This window comes from Equus przewalskii, chromosome 15, assembly GCF_037783145.1.
Source record: "Equus przewalskii isolate Varuska chromosome 15, EquPr2, whole genome shotgun sequence".
Classification (NCBI taxonomy): Eukaryota; Metazoa; Chordata; class Mammalia; order Perissodactyla; family Equidae; genus Equus; species Equus przewalskii.
In genome coordinates, this window is record NC_091845.1 from 8,168,554 (window position 1) to 8,187,712 (window position 19,159).

The window sequence follows — 19,159 nt, forward strand, 5'->3', positions numbered from 1 at the left end:
GGCCTCCGCCGCGCCCGCCTCCCGGAACCAGCCCTGCGGCCCGCAGCCCAGCGTGCGGCAGGGGCGGGCCCTACGCCGAACGGAGGGCGCCCATTGCTCAAATCGGCCAGGGGCGGGACCCCGAGCAAGACGGAGCTCGCCTATTGGCCAGGAGGCTTGGAGGCGGGACCCTACGCCTTACGAAGCTCGTCCATTGGTCGGAAGCTGGGCGGGGCGTCTCACATGGGCCCGAAGAGCGCGAAGCCGAGGCAGAGCCGCAGTTCCTCGAGCCGCGGGTTGTGCGGGTGCAGGCCCGCTGGCTGACCCGGGGCCCCGAGGGCCGCTCCCTGCCGCTCAGCGCTGCCCTCCTTCGCTGGACGCTTTCAGCTCCGGATAATCTCATCGCACCCACGCCAACCTAATCACCCCATTTACGGGGCAGGAAACTGTGGCTCCGAGAGGCCAAGTGACACATCCGGAAAGTGGCAGAATTGGAATTAGAAGTTAGAAGCCCCGAAAAAAAAAGGAGACTACACAAAAATGTAAAATATCCGCCCAGCAAATATATCAAAGTCAAAAGACAAGGTACAAACTTAGAAAAGTATTTGCAACACATGACAGAGGGCTGATGTCCTTACTATGTAAAAACTCTCTCAGTAAGATAATTCAGTATTAAAATAGGCAAAGGAAATGAACCAATGCACAGAAATTATGAAAGGCTCTTTAACGTATGAAAAGATGGCTCCACCTCATTTAAAAAATAGAAATAAAATTAAGTTTTCACCTGTTAGATTGGCAGTGATCAAAAAGCATGATAATCTCTCTAGCTGAGGATGTGATGAAATGCACTCCCATACATCACTGATGGACATGTAAACTGGTACAACCTCCTTGAAAGGCAGCACTGTTTGTAGGACCGAGAATGAAAACACCCTCAGTACCCAGCAAGCGAAGCTAGTTGTATAAATTAGGGAACATCCATACAATAGAATACCAGGTAAAAAGTACTGTTGAGGAAGAAAGGCCAAGACAGACATGAAAAAACACAGGATCCAGAACAGCGTGAATGAAATACCCTGCAGCTAGCAAATATTAATAATAATAATAATAATAAAGGAGAGAGGAGTGGGGTCTCAAGATAAAAGAAAATTTTTTAGTGCCTGAGAATTACCACTGCGTATTTCTGTTTCTAAGTTTATTGAGACATAATTTACATATCATAAAATTCACCCATATATAATTCAATGGGTTTTTAGTATTCAAAATGGTTTTTTAGTATATAATTCCATGATTTTTTAGTATAGTTAGAGTTGTGTAACCATCACCAAACCTTAATCTAATTTTAGAACATTTTCATCACCCCAAAATCTTGTGACCATTACCACTCTTCCTCTTCCCCCAATCCCCCCACACACATTCATAGTTTCTGTCTCTATAGATTTCCCTGTTCTGGACATTTCACAAAAATGGAATCATACAATATTTGATTGGCTTCTTTTACTTGGTATAATCTTTTCAAAGTTCATCAGTGCTGTAGCATGCATGTGTCAGTACTTCATTCTTTTTATGGCTAAATAATATTCCATTGTAGGGATTTATCCATTCATCCACTGATGGACACTTGGGTTGTTTCTACTTTTTGGCTATTCCGAATATTGCTGCTATGACCACTGGTACACAGGTTTTTGTATGGATATGTGTTTTCATTTCTCTTAGGCAGATATGTAGGAGTGGGAATTCCTGGGTCATACGGAAACTATGTTTAACCTTTTGAGGAACTGCCAGACTGTTTTCCAAAGTGGTTCACCATCGTACAATCCCACCAGCAATGTGAGAAGTTTCCAGTGTCTCCATATCCTTGCCAACACTTGTTGATGTCTTTTTATTTTAGCCATCCGAGGAGGTATGAAGTTGTATCTCATTGTGCCTTTGACTGACATTTCACTAATGACTAACGAAGTTGAGCAACCAGATAAAAAATTTTTTATCATCTCTAGAAGGATACCCCAAATTAGTAACAGTGTTGCTTCTGGGGAGAAGAAAGGAGACACTAGGATCCCAGTGGGAGAAAGGCTTCCTTTCTACCATGTAATCTTTTGTACTGTTTGGATTTTTGGGTCATGTGCATCTATTAACTTAAAAAAAAAGAAAGGCCAACCTCTAGAGATTCATGGGAAGACATCGCCGTGCCCATGAACCCCTGGAATTCATATATGGAATTTATATCTATGGAATATTTACAGCTTGCTGAGAAGAGAAGGCCCGTAGCTTTCATCAGATTCTCCAAGTGGTTCATTGGTCTCTTATGAAATATATGAAGCCCTCGTCTGCAAATGCAAGCATGTCTGGATAACCAGTACCCAGTTGGCATCAGCCTTCTACTGCTCCAACAGCCCTGGAAACACCCTGCTCATAATTGTCAGGTGCTTACCACGTGCCAGGTCCTGTTTGGGACACATGACACACACTCTAGTTGAATCCTCACAGTGACCAGAGCTTAGACAGGGGTGTCAGTACAGAGCACTGTCCACTGGGGCTGGAGCCCATTAGGCTTTGTTACACATCAGTACAAAGCTGACCTTGCCGAAGGGCTGTTGAATGCTTTCATCAGGCAGGATCTGCCCCTTGCCCAGACAACAACCTATGAAACAGGTACTTTTTATTCTCCCCATTGCGTAGATGAAGAAACAGAGGCTCAGAGTAACTCCCTAACTTGGCCCAAGATCCTGCAGCTATTAACAGCCAACATTTACAGCCAGTGCCCAATCTCTGCACCCCACGATACCCCTCTCACGGATGCAGAGCACCTTCTCCAAACAAATTCATCCGGACACAAAACTAATTACAAGATCTCTCTTGGTTTTACCAACATATTTTTATTTTACAAAAAGAAAGAAGACAAAATCACTATCGTAGGATTAAAATAGGACACACAATTTAAAATAGCATTTGTTTCATAAAAAGATTTGCAACATGACTTTTCAGAAATATACCCACTGCATAAACATTAGGTACATGGCAGAAATATATGCTTATTTATTAATTTATTTTATAATACAGGACAAGTGCATTTTCCAGGTACTTCTGTAGCCATGTCTTACCTGTTCTTCCCAACTGCCCAGGGCGGGAGAATGAACAGGTGTTACTAACGAAGAAACTGAGGTTCCAGAAATAAAATGATTGACTTAATTAGCAGCAGAATCAGGCATGAAACTCGTTCTCCTGATTCTTCATCCAGCCATAAATAACACACATTCTCAAAACAAAAACCCCCATTGAACATATCAGCATCAGTGGGATGGGAGGATAAAGGCACAGAATGGGCATTAAATAAATATCGGTGGGCTGCAAGATTTCCAGTAGAGAGAACAGAAAACTTACAGAGACCCTTGCCAGGTGTCTGGCATTTGTAAAACCTGAGAGCTTGAGAGGTGAGTCAAGAAATGCATTGGGACACAAGTTGAAAATCTTTCAGGTCACAGAAGTTTGCAGGTGGTTGTTGGCAAATATAACCCAGAGATCTTAACTTCAGAAAGTGCTGTGAGCGTTCAGAATGCTCTGTCAGTTGTCAAGCAGAGAGAGCTGGGTAACAACATCTGCTGGGGTGGTTATTGTCACACGCTCCCCGGAACCACAAAATCACCCACATCCTGGGCCCGAATTTCCGCTTCAGTCTCCTGGTGACCAGCTCTGACGGACAAATCCCAGAAAGGATAAGGATTTCCTGGATTTTGGTGTCTCTGACAGCTGACGTCCCTTCTCCCCTACCTCACACTGGTAAAATGGAAGCTTCTCTCCGTCCTGGGAAAGCTGATGTTTGGTTTCTGTGTTTCCTAGGAGATTTTAATTCGCCTCAGATCTTTTTCTTGATTTGACGGGTGTCCTTCCAACTGAGGACAAGTGTTCTGTGTTCTGGTTATCAGAGGCCAAGAAGCTCAATGCTGTCCAGTTTCTTCTCTTTGTAGAGCAGGATATTCTGCATCAGTTTCCTTTTGGCCTCATTGATCTCAATTTTCCATGAAGTCTCTGTAGCTGACGTTCAATGGAAAGTAAAAAACAACACAACTTGAACAAAAGGCATTTGGAAATAGTTACTGTTATTCTAATTCTTAGAAAGTCACACTTGGTCAGAGTTATCCCCTTGAATTAGGTCTCTGCGTCAGGCCCAAGTGGAACGAGCATTTTCACTGCTTCTGCCTTTGCAGGGAAGCCCAGCCACCTGCCCACCTTTCAGAGTGGAGGGCTTCCATGTTCCTCCCCACGGGGCGAGGAGGGTTTAGAGTTAATGCCTATACCCTCTCTCTCTCCCTGTCTCCTCCCCATTGGCGGGGAGCAACCTGGGACATTCATTAAGCCACATGTACTAGGGGACAGGGACACTGCACTGAAAAGGGCTTCAGAAGTTTTATTTCAGAAGGAAGCCTGGTATATTTGGACCCAAGAGGCAGAGATAGAAGGTATCTTCAGAAGCAGCTGGCAAGGATGGGCTGGCATTGTGAAGTGAGGATGGAGAGGAGAGCAGGGGCAGTCCACACGGGGCCTTGATGATCCGGAGGGAGAGTTCTGACTTGGTCTCTAAGTGCAGTGGGGAACCGTATAAGGGTTTTAAACATGGAGTGACATGAGTTGATTTTAAAAGCCATTCCAGCTGGCCCCCAGAGATAGGACTGGGGAGAGGCCGGGGTGGCTCAGGAGGCTGTGCAGACATCCAGCAAGAGAGGAGAGTTGCTTAGATGAGGGGGCAATGCAGAGAAGCAGATGGAGCTGAGAGGTATTTAGGAGATCACCGGATAGGAGCAGGGATAGATGGACATAGGAGGGCCTTGGGGAGAGGGAGATATCAAGGATGACTCCCCCAGTGCCTGCTTGTGCAGTCAGCTAGTAGGTGAATGGCTGAATAACCAAATGAACTTGTGAACGAGGGAGGGGGAGGGAGTAAATGATAGGCTGAGTTAGGGACACATAAATGAGCGTGGATGTCAAATCTCCACGCACTCACCATCCCTGGGGGGCTCCCCGCTGGCACAGGCCTCAGAGGAGGAGTCAGCCTCTATTTCCCCACCAGCTGGAGGCCTGCCTTCTCCATCCTCTGTCGGGGGAGGCAAGGCAGCAGCCCCAGCCGAGGGTGCCGTCCTCATGGAGCAGGAGCCATCGAAGCTGGAATTGTCCACGTCATCCGTTTCTTCTGGGGTGTTGGAGGAAGAGCCTGTGCCCTCAGAAAGCCCACTCCAAGGGAGAGATGTGTCCTGACCTCTGAGCTTCTCTTCCACGGCGGCCACAGAGCCACACACCTTAGGAAAGAGAGAGACAAGCACGCACTAAGAACCCTTTCTGAAATCAAAAATCTAACAGGTCTCCCAGGTCTCAGGAGCGAGACACACTGAAGAATCAAATGCTTTTTGCTTTGTCTGGAAGAACAGCATCCTTTCTTTGAGAAGAGCTGAACTTGCTCCCATCCACCCCAGCCATGGATGAGAGCGCAGGACAGAGATGGACCAATCACAGTATCCCATTCCTCTGACCTTAATGATTGGTCCAGATTTGGGCACGTGACCCAAACAAGCCAATCAGAATCCTTCTCTGGGATTTTTCCACCTAAAGCTTATTGAGGAAAAACTCCCCTTTCCTTTGTAGTGGCAGAGCCAGACTCCCACCACACACAGAAAACCCACTTACAGCAGGAGAAAATGAAGCCCCTACGCAGAGTAAACCAGAGGCAAGAGACAGAGAGGGCCTCAGACACAGAGACACAGACAGTTGAACCTTTGCTGGTTGAGACCCTGGATCTAGCTGCCGTAGCAATGCCTGTCCTGTCTCCCATGTGGTTCACTCATTCATTCACTCATTTGTATTCTCTCTCCCGTGCCCCCCCTTTCTTTCTGTGTGTCTGTGTCGAAGAGTTTGAGTTGAGTTTCTATCACTTTCAACTAGAAATGCCCTAAGTAATATAGATATTGCCCTTGAAGGCTCTTCTGATTAGAGAGGTCAGGAAAATTAGACGGAGATGGGGAAGAGATGTTTCTTCTTTACACACACACACACACTCCCTTAATAACAATAACAAATCTCATTTGCTCAGTGTCTTGCAATTTACAAAGTACACTTGACACGTGTTGCACCATGAGTATAGATAAAAAATGAACAGACCAGAGAGGTTAAGTTCCCTGCTGAAGGCCACCCAGCCAGTGAGCGGCAGAGCTGACCACTGAACCCAGGCCTGCTTGTCTTCAGGTCCATTACCCAGTTGATCTCTCATCTTCCTAGCTTGGTTCTGAAATACTGGGAGCAAGGACCATTTCTCATTCCTCTTTGTATACCTAAAGAGCCCTAGCCCCTTCATTCTATATAGCAAAAGCCTCATCTTTCAAGGCCGAGTTCAAATATCACTTCTTGAGATAAATCTTCATAGAATATGCCCAGTAAATATTTGCCAAGCTCAAAACTATATTCCCTTATAGCTAGGTATGGCCACGTAACTAGGTTTTGGCCTATGGGGTTTGAGAAAAAGTGATGTGTGCATGTCCAGGTCACACTTTTAAAAGGAAGGAGGTGTGTTCCCCTCTTCCTTTTAACCCCCTTTCAGTGGCTGGAATGTAGATGTGATGGCCTGAGCTAGAGCAGCCATCTTGGACTCTGAAATGGAAGCCACAAGGTAAGGATAGCAGAACAAGAGTACAGAAGGAGCCCAGGACTGTGGCACTGCCACATCAGCTCTGGACTGTCTACATTCAAACTGTTAAGCTAAAGAGAATAAACTTCTATCTCGCTTAAATCACTGTATTTTGGAATCTCCTCATTTCAGCACCTTCTTTGCGTGTACTTTAACTGATACACTGAACAAATGAATGAAATCAATGAAGGGAGGAAAGCCTGAATGAAAGAGTAAGTGGTTGATAGACAGAGATCTTCTTAGAACATCAATCTGATTATGTCCTGCCCCTGCTTAACACCCCTGGTGACTTCCTCAGAATCCGGACTGTGCCTGCGAAGTCCTCCATTATTGGGCTCCTCCCTCATCACCACCGCTCTGCCCCCCCACTTTGTGTTCTTGCCGCTCTGACCTTCTCCAGGCCCTTGACCCTGCCAGGCTCTCTCCCGACTCGGGCCATTTGCATGAGCTGTTCCTTCTGCTTAGATTGTTCTCCATCTGCTTACACGTCACTTCCTCAGGAAAGTCCTCCTGGGTGGGGCCCCTGTCACACGCTATCCCCATGCTCACCACACAGACGATCACCATGCAACATCTGTGAGCTCCAGGAAAGTGGAGCTGGGCCTGTCTTGTTCATCGATACACCCACTGCCCAGCACACAGGCGCTGAATGCGTGACCACACGCCGTGGCACTCGGGCACTTGGAGAGCAGCCCAGGCTTAGAACAATGACTCGGCCTCCAGCTCCTGCCACATCACCGTGCAAGACGGCCGACACGGGGCTGCACCAGGAGTCCAGAGAGCTCAGACAGAAACTCACTCTGTGGCCTCATCTTCTCCTCCCTGGGCCTTTACTTTCCCGTCCGTAAAATGGGAGGCTTGGGCTACAGCAGTGATGTTTGAAGATTTTTTTCAGTTACCAAACCGTTCCCTCAAATAAAATACTGAGAACCCAATATAATTATGAGAAGTGAAAGTGGGTGTCTGGTTGGAGTCACGGTGGGACTGCGGCTCCCCACAGCCCTCTCACTGCCAACACAACTCCTGAGGTGTTCTCCGGGAGCCGGCTCTGCCAGACACCACTCGAAAACCACTCAGCTAAATGATCTCCAAGAGCCCTCTCACGCAGCTATTTTGTCCTGAGAACGACCTAGCAGCGGTCCCCAGACCTACACCTGTTACTATGGAAACCACCTCTCCATGTCCCATCCACAGGAAAACACTTCATCTCCTGTGATGGCTGACTTCTGGCTGTCTGCCTACCCTTGGGACGCGGCCCTTCCACCTGCCGGGGGCAGGACCCCTGACCACGAGGTTTACATACTGGACCCCACCCCCTCGCCTTATCTGATTGGCCAACGGGTGGCCACCTGACTGTAATCAGGCCAATCAGATTCTCTCAGTGAGAGGCTGGCCTTGAGACCCGGAATGGGTCTCTCAGTGGGGGTAGAACTTTAACATATAATTGACTATGGCCATGTCCCCTAACCAAGAGGATGGAGGGAAAGAGAAACGGGGCCTACAGAGACAGAGGAGGAAGAAAGCAGACGCAGAGAAGGCACCCAGAGCTCTGTTAACACCCGAGGGCGTGGTCGTGGGCGCTCGAGGCAGCAGCCCGCGGCCCTCAGGCTCCTGAGACACCTTATGCATGTACTTCCCTGTCTTGCTGATGCGAGCTCCAGTAGGTTCTGTTACTTACAACCAAACAGGGCTCGGGATATGAAATCATGTCTGGGAAAGGGATCGGCCTCCAGCAGTGACCCAGCCTCTGGTAAAGCAGACCCATGGCCTGGGCACTGAGGCCCCGCTGGCCCAGGGCAAAGGGCTGTGCGCCAGGCTCACCTCCGCCAGGCTGGCGTTGCGCCTCCGCAGGCAGAGGCAGGCGGCGGTGGCCAAGGCCTCGGCGCAGCCCTCCGGCAGCCTCCCCGCTCTCTTCTCCAGGTACTTTTGGCAGAGCTCCTTGGCCATCACCTTCTCCACGTCCGTCTTCCTGGAGCACAGCGAGGTGGTGCTGCTGGGAATTTCACTGAGGAGTAAATCCTTCTGTGGGAAGAAGAGTGGAAATACCCCCGTGTGGGCCGCAGGGGTGTGAGACCCAACCACGTGCAGCCCACCCACCTGCATGACTGCCAGAGCTGCAAAAGCGTCTCAGAAAACCAACAGGATTGAAAAACATTAATGCAAGGATCCCAGAAACAAGGCAAACAGACCAGAACTGGAGAACTGCTAGATTCCCCACATATATGCACAGGGCATTCCACGGTCCACTCATACCGCAAAGGCAGCAGCGTTCCTCCTTCGTCCTTGGCTGCTTCATCGGGAAACGGGGATAATAGGACTAACACAAAGACTAAATGACATAATGCATCTAAGGCGGGAGGTGTGACACTCGACACAGAATATTCACAGTCTATTAGTGCTCATAACTGGCAGTAATAGCCATCATTTATACAGTGCTTACTGCATGCGAGTGCTTCATTTACATTAATAATTTAACCTTACTAACAATTACAGGGACAATCTCTTGTGATACAAAATAAACATTCTAGGATGGAGGATTCTGACCCATGTATATGTAACAGGAGATCTACTATACAAATAATATTATATATATCTTTTATAAATTTTCTATTTACATATTATATGTTTTATAACATTTTATACTACATAGAAAGCAGGAATCTGAACTATGCATATATAACAGAAGATATGACATATAAATAATAAATATTCTATATAAATATCTATATATTAATTATTATAGATATATAAATATCTATTATATATTATATATTTATATTACATATAACTATATAAACATGCTACAAATATATTAAATACTTATATTGATTAAACATTATAAGAAAATTAATATGCAATATAATTATGTATAATATTGATTTAGTATATATTATATATTACATTAACATGAAACATTTATATTTATGTTTTTACATCTGTTATATTTATTCGTGTAAATAATATATTTACGTTTTCCATGTATATCCTATGTATATATATACACATATTGATATACATATATAGTATACTTTAAACATATATATGTACATATTTGTAATTATGTTTCATAGAATATATAGTATTTTATATAGTTATGCATGTATATAAAATATATACTGTATAAAATATTTACATACAAATATTTCAATGCACTTTATGTTATATACTATATGCTATGTGCATTATATATAAATATTATATAATATTTCATACCACATAAAATGCAAAAATTGATGAAAATCCATGCCATAAATAATAAAAACATAATATATACTTAAATATAAATACATAAATAGTATAAACTATGTGTATATATGCACATACATAAAATAAAGACCCAGAGGGCAGGTGGCCAAATATTTACAGTGGTTATCTCCAAGAATGATTTGTATTTTATATTTACCAAGTGTTCTACAAGCTTGTTTTGCATTTATAATTAGAAAAATAAAAGTTAAAAGGTTTTTGTACGTGTTTGTTTTTAATGTCAAGAGTTCCTTAACTCTTATAATAGTTCCCATCTGTTAACTGTCCTTCAGAAATCCCAGATTTTGTGACACCTTGGCACCTGCCAACCTATCCCATCCCCTCTCCTCCCTCTCTGCCTCCAGCTCACTGTACTCAGCCACACTGGCTTCTTTCTATTCGTGGAAAACCCCTAAGCTCATCCTGCCTCAGGGCCTTTGCACTTGTTGTTCCCTCTGCCTAGAATGCATTTCCCTCAAGTTTTATCATGGCCTGGTCCCTCACTTCATTCGGATCTCTGCTCAGATATCACCTTCTCCAAGAAGCCTTCCCTGAACTAAAATTGCCCTCCCCCAACTCTTTCACCCTATCCCCTAACCTTACTTCACATTTCTTCAGAGCACATACCACCAGCCTGGAATAGAACATATTTTCATTTACTTGACTGTCATTTGTTTTCTCCCACTAGAATGAAAGCCCATGAGGGTAGAAACTTTATCTTGCTCACCTTTGTATCCCCAGCACCAAGAACAGAGGCACATAGTAAGTGCCTCATAAACATTTTCATAAATTGTACAGACTAACTTATTTTGGCTAAGTTTCATCTTTTCTTTTTTACGTAATTTTATTATTTTTAATAGAAGTGATTCACTAAATATAAAATTAACTTTTTATTGCTTTATACAGCTTTTCATATAAATATATTTATAATTCAGAAAAAAAGATTATCAGACATGGGTTGTGATATTTGCTCCAAAAACAAAACAGTCCCCATTGACCTCAGTTTTCTTATCCAGAAAATGGGTTGCCTGAGGATCCAATAATGGCTAAATGCCTGACACCATCAGGAAGTCAGTCCCTGGGGACTAAAAACCTCTAGTTGGCAAGGAGTGCATTTTTCAATACCCTTGTGCACAATTCTCTCATGGGAGCTCTTCCTTTTAAATGTTTATCTTTTTTAAAAAGTGTAATGGTGTTTAAAGTTGATAAATCAATAAATAACAGTCGAAGCATATTATTTACAGATATGGAGTTTACTCCACGTGAAACAGAATCTGAAACTGCTCAAAGCAATTGCCCTGAGAAAAGGACAGACGCAGGGGCCCCCCATCTGACCACCCTCAGTGAAGCCGTGGGTCTCATCCAGCAGTCGTCATCGAGAGATGCTGACAACACTCGGCGGCAGGGGGGCGGGAAACTTGGTAACGGCGCGAATCAGCAACTGCACCTGAACCCATGATGAACCTTCGCACTGAAAGTAGGACGCTCTGCTCTGTGCCTCACGCGGCGGCGTGAGGGGACACCCAGCACGTGTAGGAACAGCCCTGACCATGAATCTAGGCAAGTCTCAAGAGCTATCTACCCGTGCGCAGGAAACCCGAGGGAAGGAGAAGCAAGGGACCCACAAGACGCAGTCAGCAGAATCTGGACCCTGAGAGAGTTCACAGGACAAATGACCCACTTGATGCAAAAATGCAGAAAGGAAAATGGGGGAGGGGCGCAGGGAGGGGTGAGAGAGTCAAGAAACAAAACCAGAGGCAACACCCGCACCCTGTGTAGATCAGTTTCAAACAAAACAACTATCAAAAGCAACTTTCGAGACAATTTGGGAAAGCTAAATATGGAATGGGTACTAAATGAGACTAACAAATTAAGAAAACTATATTTTATGGACAAAATAATACAATATCTAGGTTGCACTCTATTTTTATTTTTTTGAAGATTGGCACCTGAGCTAACAACTGTTACCAATCTTTTTTTTTTTTAATTGCTTTTTTCTCCCCAAATCCCCCCAGTACATAGCTGTGTATTTTAGTGGTGGGTCCTTCTAGTTGTGGCATGTGGGATGCCACCTCAACGTGGCCTGAGAGCAGTGCCATGTCCACGCACAGGATCCGAACTGGCGAAACCCCAGACCGCCAAAGCAGAGCATGAGAACTGAACCACTTGGCCACGGGGCCGGCCCCTGGGTTGCCCTTTAGAATCCACACACAAAAAAAGGGTTTTGGGGTGCAAAAGAAATAAGAAAAGCACGATGTTGATAACTGACAGGCTGGATCAGTGGAGATTCCTTATATTCTTCTCTTTCCTCATGTGTACGTTTGAAACTGTCCACAGTGAAAAGGGTTTTTGAGAAGTGGCCATCCCTGGGCGCAGGACGCGGACGGGGAGGAGACGGGCAGGGAGCCGCTGCCTGGGGCTGCTGGATTTTCTAAGCAAGCACGCGGGTTACTTGAATTTAAAATGCTAATTAACAGAAATTATTATTACAAAAAGTTTTTGTTAAAAATTAAAATAGAAGTGGTCAAAGTTTTAGGACAAGAGACATTTCCACTCTCCAAAGGTAACCCCTCCTAATAATTTGGATTAGATTATTCTAGCCTTTCTGCTACAAAAGTCTACAGCTACATATAAAACAAATATAGTAATAGCAAGCAATCTCCTAAAGAGCTATTAAAACAATAGAAATAATAATAATAACAGCTACCACATACCGTGCTTATTATGTTCTCGTCACTGTTTCGGGAACTTCACGTCTTATTAACCCTCACTAAACCCTACCAGGCAGGTACTATTATACCCTCAATTTACAAATAGCAAAATCTAAGACACAGTGTTTTCATTCATTCATCTATTTATCACCTAAGATGGGATTATACTGTACACGGTCCGGAACTTGCTTTTCTCACTTGGAGATATTTCCCTCTCAGAATATATATGTCTTTCTCATTTTTTTTTATAAGAACGTTTATGTCAGCTTTATTCAGAATTGCCAAAACCTGGAAACAACCTAAACGTCCCACAACTGGTGTAGGGATAAGCAAATGGTGACATTGTTTCTCTTTGTTTCCGTACCGTGGAAGAGAAACAAAAGGAATGACCCACTGCCACTGAAACAACACGGATGAACCTCAAAAGCCTCTTGCTGAGTGACAGAAGCCCGAAACAAGTACACACTCTATGATTCCGTTTATATGACACCCCAAAAAAGACAGAACCACACGGACAGGAACTGGCTCAGCAGTTGCCAGGGGCTGGAAGTGGAGTGAGGAGGTTGACTATAAAGGGGCCCGAGGGAATTTTCTGGAACAATGGAAATACTCCATATCTTGATTGCGGTGGTGGTTACATGACTGTCTATATTTGTCAAAACCCATACCATATTGTACTCCTCAAAAGTGTGAGTGACAGCTCAGGAGAAACAGATGCCTACGTCCACATCGAGACCCCCACACTAGTAAAGGTGCCTAGTAGCTGTTTGTAATGGCCAAAACTGGAAACATCCCAAATGTCCATCAGCAGGTGAACGGACAAACGGTGGCATATCCATGCAATGGAACGCCATTCAGCGGCAAAAGAAATGAAGCACTGACACACGCAGAGCATGGATGTATCTCAGAGCAGCCATGCTGAGTGGAAAAGGCCAGGCAGTACAAGAGCACACTCTCTCTGACTTCGTTTACATGAAGCTCCAGAAAAGAGAAACTTTTAGACCGTGATGGAAAGCAGATCAATGGCTACGGGGGTGGCAGGGGTGGGGGTTGGGAGGGAGGGCAGGATTCTAAGGGAGAAACTTCTGGGGCAGTAGGCATGCTCATTATCCTGATTTGGTGATTATTTCACAGATATATATGTATGTCAAAATTTATCATATTATCATTATTTGTAAATACTTATAAACATATTCATAGTTATTTATAAATAACTTCATGGTATTCCAGGGTGTATATGATTATATTGTTTTTGTTTTTGTTTTTTAAAGATTGGCACCTGAGCTAACATCTGTTGCCAATCTTCTTTTTTTTCTTCTTCTTCTTCTCCCCAAAGCCCCCAGGTATATAGCTGTATATGCTAGTTGTGAGTGCCTCTGGTTGTGGCATGTGGGATACCACCTCAGCATGGCCTGATGAGTGGTGCCACGTCTGTGCCCAGGATCCGAACCAGTGAAACCCCAGGCCACTGAAGCGGAACGCTTGAACTTAACCACTGGGCCATGGGGCCAGACCCTATATCATATTTTTTTTTTTTTCAAAGATTTTATTTTTTCCTTTTTCTCCCCAAAGCCCCCCGGTACATAGTTGTGTATTCTTCGTTGTGGGTTCCTCTAGTTGTGGCATGTGGGACGCTGCCTCAGCGTGGTCTGACGAGCAGTGCCATGTCCGCGCCCAGGATTCGAACCGATGAAACACTGGGCTGCCTGCAGCGGAGCATGCGAACTTAACCACTCGGCCACGGGGCCAGCCCCCTATATCATATTTTTTTAACCATCTCCCAACTGATAGATATCTCACTTGTTTGAGTACTTCACTATCATGAATAATAGTACAACGAACATCCTTGCCCATCTCTCTTTCCTCACTCTTGTGCGTTGCTTCCCTAGCACGCACATGAAATTGCTGCATCAGAGGGTACACACATTTTCAGTTTTGGTGGAAACCACCAATGACCTCCAGAAACACTGCGGCCACAAACACTCCCCCAAGCCTGGATGAAAGGGCTGCTTCCTCCCATCCTGGACCACACTAGGTATCAGCAGCTTCCATCTCGGACTTGAATCTTAATTACATGCACAATTTTAATTTAAACAGAAGAAGATGGGAGATCATATTTGGGTCTAGAAGAAGGGAAAAAAACCAGATTTTAAAAAAATTATATCTTCCACATTTTTAGAAATCATTAACAAAAAAAACCTTCTAGAAAACTTCACATAAGTATCTCAAAAGGCTCATTCTCCTGTGGCATTTACCCAGGGAGCCCAAGAGCATTGTTCGGGACTGTATCTTGAGAAAACTGTCAGAATATGAGAAACTGCCCCAAACTGCACCAAACCACATCCGAGCTGCCCAAACCGATCTCTGTGCCGTATCTGGGGCCCGGTGCTCAGGAGGGGAGAGTTCGGGGAGTTCGGCAAAAGGCCAAGTCGTGACTTTCTGCGTACAGGGGAGGTCTTCAGCCCCAGCCCCAGGGCCCGGGAGATGCTTTTGGGGCCCTGTCACAAAAAAGCCAGCTACTCCCATGGCCCCAACATCAAGTCAGAAAACGTGTCCCCCGCAAACTGATGAAGAGGACTAGAGGTTGCACAGGATTTGGAACTCTGCAGAAGACACAGGTTCAAATCCCAGGTCCACTCTGATCTCACTGGGGGGCAGGAGACAAGGCTCTTACTTTGCCTTAGTTTTCTATCTGTAAACTGGGGATCATAAGAACCCTGAATCCATATGTTTGGACCGTCACGAGAATTAACGGTCAGGAGAGTGTTGGGGTTAAGAACTCAGGATGTGCAGGTCAGAAGGCCTGACTCAGGATCTCTAGCTCTGATAGTAAAGCTGAGATCTCTCAGAAACCTCAGAGCCTGCTTTCCTCACCCGTAGATGAACATAACGACCCCATCAATCTGAGAGATTTGGAGATGATTTAGAAAGATAATATACGTAAAGTGCTGAACACAGAGTCGGGCTGTGCTGTCACATTTTTGAAATGACACTATAAATACGTATATATACGAATGATACTTCTTTGAACCTACAAAATGGACATGATTGTTTTTATTACAGAAACCTGCTTAAAAGGGCTGAAATTCACTTTTGAAGTTAATTTGAAGACATGAAGATATAGAGAGAGAAGAAATGGGTTTCCCCTAAACATTCTAAATTCTATTATCATGAAAAAGTTAGTGTTGGCTGGCTGGGGAGGAGGGGAGGCGAAAGCTACTTTGCACAGATGTAAATGAAACCCTAGACTGAGGGCTCACCAGCATCATAAGAAGGGTCCAGTGGAGGTCCCTGCCCTCCCTGCCCCGCCGCGGGTGTGAGTGGAGTGATGGCCCCTTACCAGGTACACCGGGCTGCGGCCGTTATCCATCGCAGGGATGCCAGTGAGGACCTCAGCTAACACCTGCAGAGAACACGCAGTTAGCACGGCTCAGACACGCATGCACAAGGTCAGGCAGGGAACTCTGGCCAAGAGAGAAGCTGCTTCTCAGTAACAGAGGCTGAGCTCCAGGCCCAGCTCCGCCATTTGCCAGCACAGACACTTGCCTGAAATCTGGAACATGGGAATATCACTAAATGCCTGCTCCAATTAAACATGCCACCCCACTGCTGGTCGAATTAACTGATGGCAGGCAGGGAGGATGGAAGCCAAATGTGCATGTATTACTGTCAGTTACCAGCCAGGCCTGGGTTCAAATTCCGACTCTGTTCATTACATGCACAGGTGATCTTTGGGCAAGTCACCAAAACCTGCGCCTGTATCTTTATCTGGCAAATGGTGATCTGGTGGTGTTGAATGTACGAGAGTGCCCCACCCTTAGTGTCAAACCTCTCTCCCACAACCTCTCTGGAAGCAAGTCAGAACAGGGTCACATTTACCGCCAAGAGATCCTCCACCCCAAGAGGAAGGGCCTGCAGGGTCAGTAACGGACTGACAGAGGCCAGGAGGGGGCAGCGGAGGGCACCCCACAGCAAGGAGATGGCAGCCAATTGAAAGGGGACTCCCAATGGGTGGTTGCCAGGAAGGGAGGGAAGAATGAGGGGAAATGAATAAACAAACATTTCCTCTGCCCCTTCCACATGGCAGGCTCTGTGGTGGGCCTTTAACAGAGGTCATGTAGTGCTCACCAAAAAACACTGAGAAACATAGTGTTTCCCACAACAGGAACTGAGGTTCAAAACCTGCTGTCAGTCAGTGGCAGGGCTGAGAAAAAGAGAGAAGGGAGCCAGTGGGCACTCAGCAAATGAATGAACGAGTGAATAAATGAGAAAGTCAACTGTCACATCAAGAGCTGAGTTAAAAAGTCAAGAGTAAATAGTAATGAGGAGTGAGGGTGTGAAGACAGAAATAGTAACAATAACCACAATAATACATAAAGTATCTTATTAGTCTCCATGTATGTAGCATTACCTCCATTTTAGGGAGGACAAAACTGAGGCCCAGAGTTACAGGTGATGCACCCGAGGTCACAGAGCTGAAAGTAACTGAGCCAGGACTCAGACCCATGCTCTTAAGCTCTACACTACGGTGCCTGGCAGCCTCAGGGCTCAGTCCCACTGGTTCTTAAAGGAGCAAAGCCTGGGCTAGCCCTGCTGAGCTTCACTGAGCCACTCACAGTGGGGCTGACGGCAGGGCAAGGAAACCGGAGGAGCCGATGGGCTGGGAGACGGGGGCAGCAGAATCCGGCATGTGGAGGTTGGGCTGAGGGCAGAAGATAGCCCAGGGCGAGGGCACCACTGGGAGAGGTGGACAGACAGGAGACTGTGCTCAAAGAGGAAGGGCAGAGTTTGAGGCTGGAGTGGAAGAGAGAGGGCAAGGTCCAAGATGCAGTTGTTTGGTCTTGGCAGAAGTCAACCACAGACTGTCACCTTTCCCAGCCAGCATTTCCCAGGCTGGGTTCCATGGGACACTGATGCTGAAGGATACTGAGAAAACAAGGTTCCACAGTCAAATTAACTTGAGAAATGCTGCATACCCTTTGCCAGGCTATGGCGAATTCACAATTACCAGATTAAAGGCTCATTACCATATTAAAGGCTCTGATTAATTTTGTGGTAAAGAAATCTGCTTGACTTTGCTTAACCGAGCATTTCCCAAACCTGCTTGGTCACAAACCCTTTAAACACATCAAACCTATAGAGATCTCAAGGAATCGGCGTTCTATAGAAATATACTCTGCAGACCGCTACTCTCAGACCATGAGCTCCTGGGGGAGGGACTGTGTTTCAGTCACATTTATATCCCAAGTACCTGGTACAGAGTAATAACAGACAGGGATGGCAGTGTAGCGGGGACGGAGGTTGGACGGGTAGATGGATGCAGAATGGATGGGAGGTGGTTGGACGGATGGATGGATGGATGTTGGATGGATGTTGGATGAATGGCTGGACAGACGGATGGAGAGATGGACAAAACAGCTGGATGAACAAACAAGGACAAACAATCGGATGGATCATTAGAGGCCGGCTGGGTGGGAATCAGGGAGCTCAGGAGATGATATCTGTAGCCTATTGGAATCCGGACTCTCATGAGTGGCTTTACTTCAAGGGTTGGCAAAGTTTTTCTGTAACAGGCTAGATAGTAAATATTTTAGGCTTTCTGGGCCACAAACCAAGTCTCTGTCACATAGTCTTCTTTATCTTTTTCTTCTTCTTCAATCTTTTATAAATGTAAAAACTATTCTGAGTTATAGGCCATAAAAGATAGGCCACAGTTTGCCAGCCCCTACTACATTTGACGGAACACATCTGAGCCTCTATTATATCTGTGCTTGAAAAGGAGCCGCAAGAAGGACAAATGAGTGCTGGCCCGAGTCTAAGAGAAAAGGAAGCTCTTACTATCCCACAGCTGAAGACGTCCACTCGCTTCGTCAGCTGCCCCACCCTGATGAAATCGTCTGGCAGATACGCAGCGGAGGCCTGGAAAAGGTGGGTCTTCATCACAGTGTACCTTGACCTTTTGTTGACAGGACACAGGTGAGCCATTGGATGTGCCAGCTTGGGGGTGAAGTTTTCGTCTAGCAAAACATTGGAGCTGTGGAAAAGAAAGCAGAGAGAACCTTCTCGTTTCGAGCTGGATGGGAAGAGGTTGCCATAGAGACCCCTTTCGGAAACAACTTAGCAGTGAGCAATGTTGGCTCCTGCAAGAGGGGGGTCACTGAAGATCCTCACCATGGGGTTTCTGAGCCAGTCCTGATAGGGAAAGAGACAGTATTGGGAGCCCAATCCCACCAGGAAATGGGGATGAAGCTAAGATTAGTCCTGCTGCCCCAGGAATGGCAGGTGGTATGGCAAACAGGTGCGGCCATCCTCATCCCCACAGACGTCAACCCTGACCCCCCTTGGCTTGCCAAGCCCACAGGCGCTGTCGGCTCAGTCCCTCCCAAAGCTGTGCGGACCCCCGAGCTCTGGCCCAGCTCGCTCAAGTCTAAATGCCAGCATCCTTTGTTACTGAACCTGCCAGATTGTGGGGAAGAAGAAGGGTAATTAAAATCTTCTTGGACTCAGTCCTCTAAACCGTGGGAGTGAACACTCCCAGAAAGTACTCTGAAGGGGA

The 19,159-nt window shown here is 45.8% G+C and overlaps 1 protein-coding gene across 2 annotated transcripts in view; it reads right to left on the reverse strand.

Moving 5' to 3' along the window:
- Nucleotides 1-2,835: 2,835 nt before the first annotated feature.
- The window catches only part of IRAK2 (interleukin 1 receptor associated kinase 2), a 73,537-nt gene continuing 57,213 nt past the window's right edge, over nt 2,836-19,159 (reverse strand). For both annotated transcript variants that reach the window (XM_070576533.1, XM_070576532.1), the window contains 5 exons: nt 18,442-18,637; nt 15,944-16,006; nt 8,471-8,671; nt 4,979-5,270; nt 2,836-4,011 (listed from right to left, as the gene is read on the reverse strand). In XM_070576533.1, the coding sequence (XP_070432634.1) occupies nt 3,899-4,011; nt 4,979-5,270; nt 8,471-8,671; nt 15,944-16,006; nt 18,442-18,637 (865 nt within the window). In that variant the 3' untranslated portion in view covers nt 2,836-3,898. The remainder of the gene's footprint in view (nt 4,012-4,978; nt 5,271-8,470; nt 8,672-15,943; nt 16,007-18,441; nt 18,638-19,159) is intronic.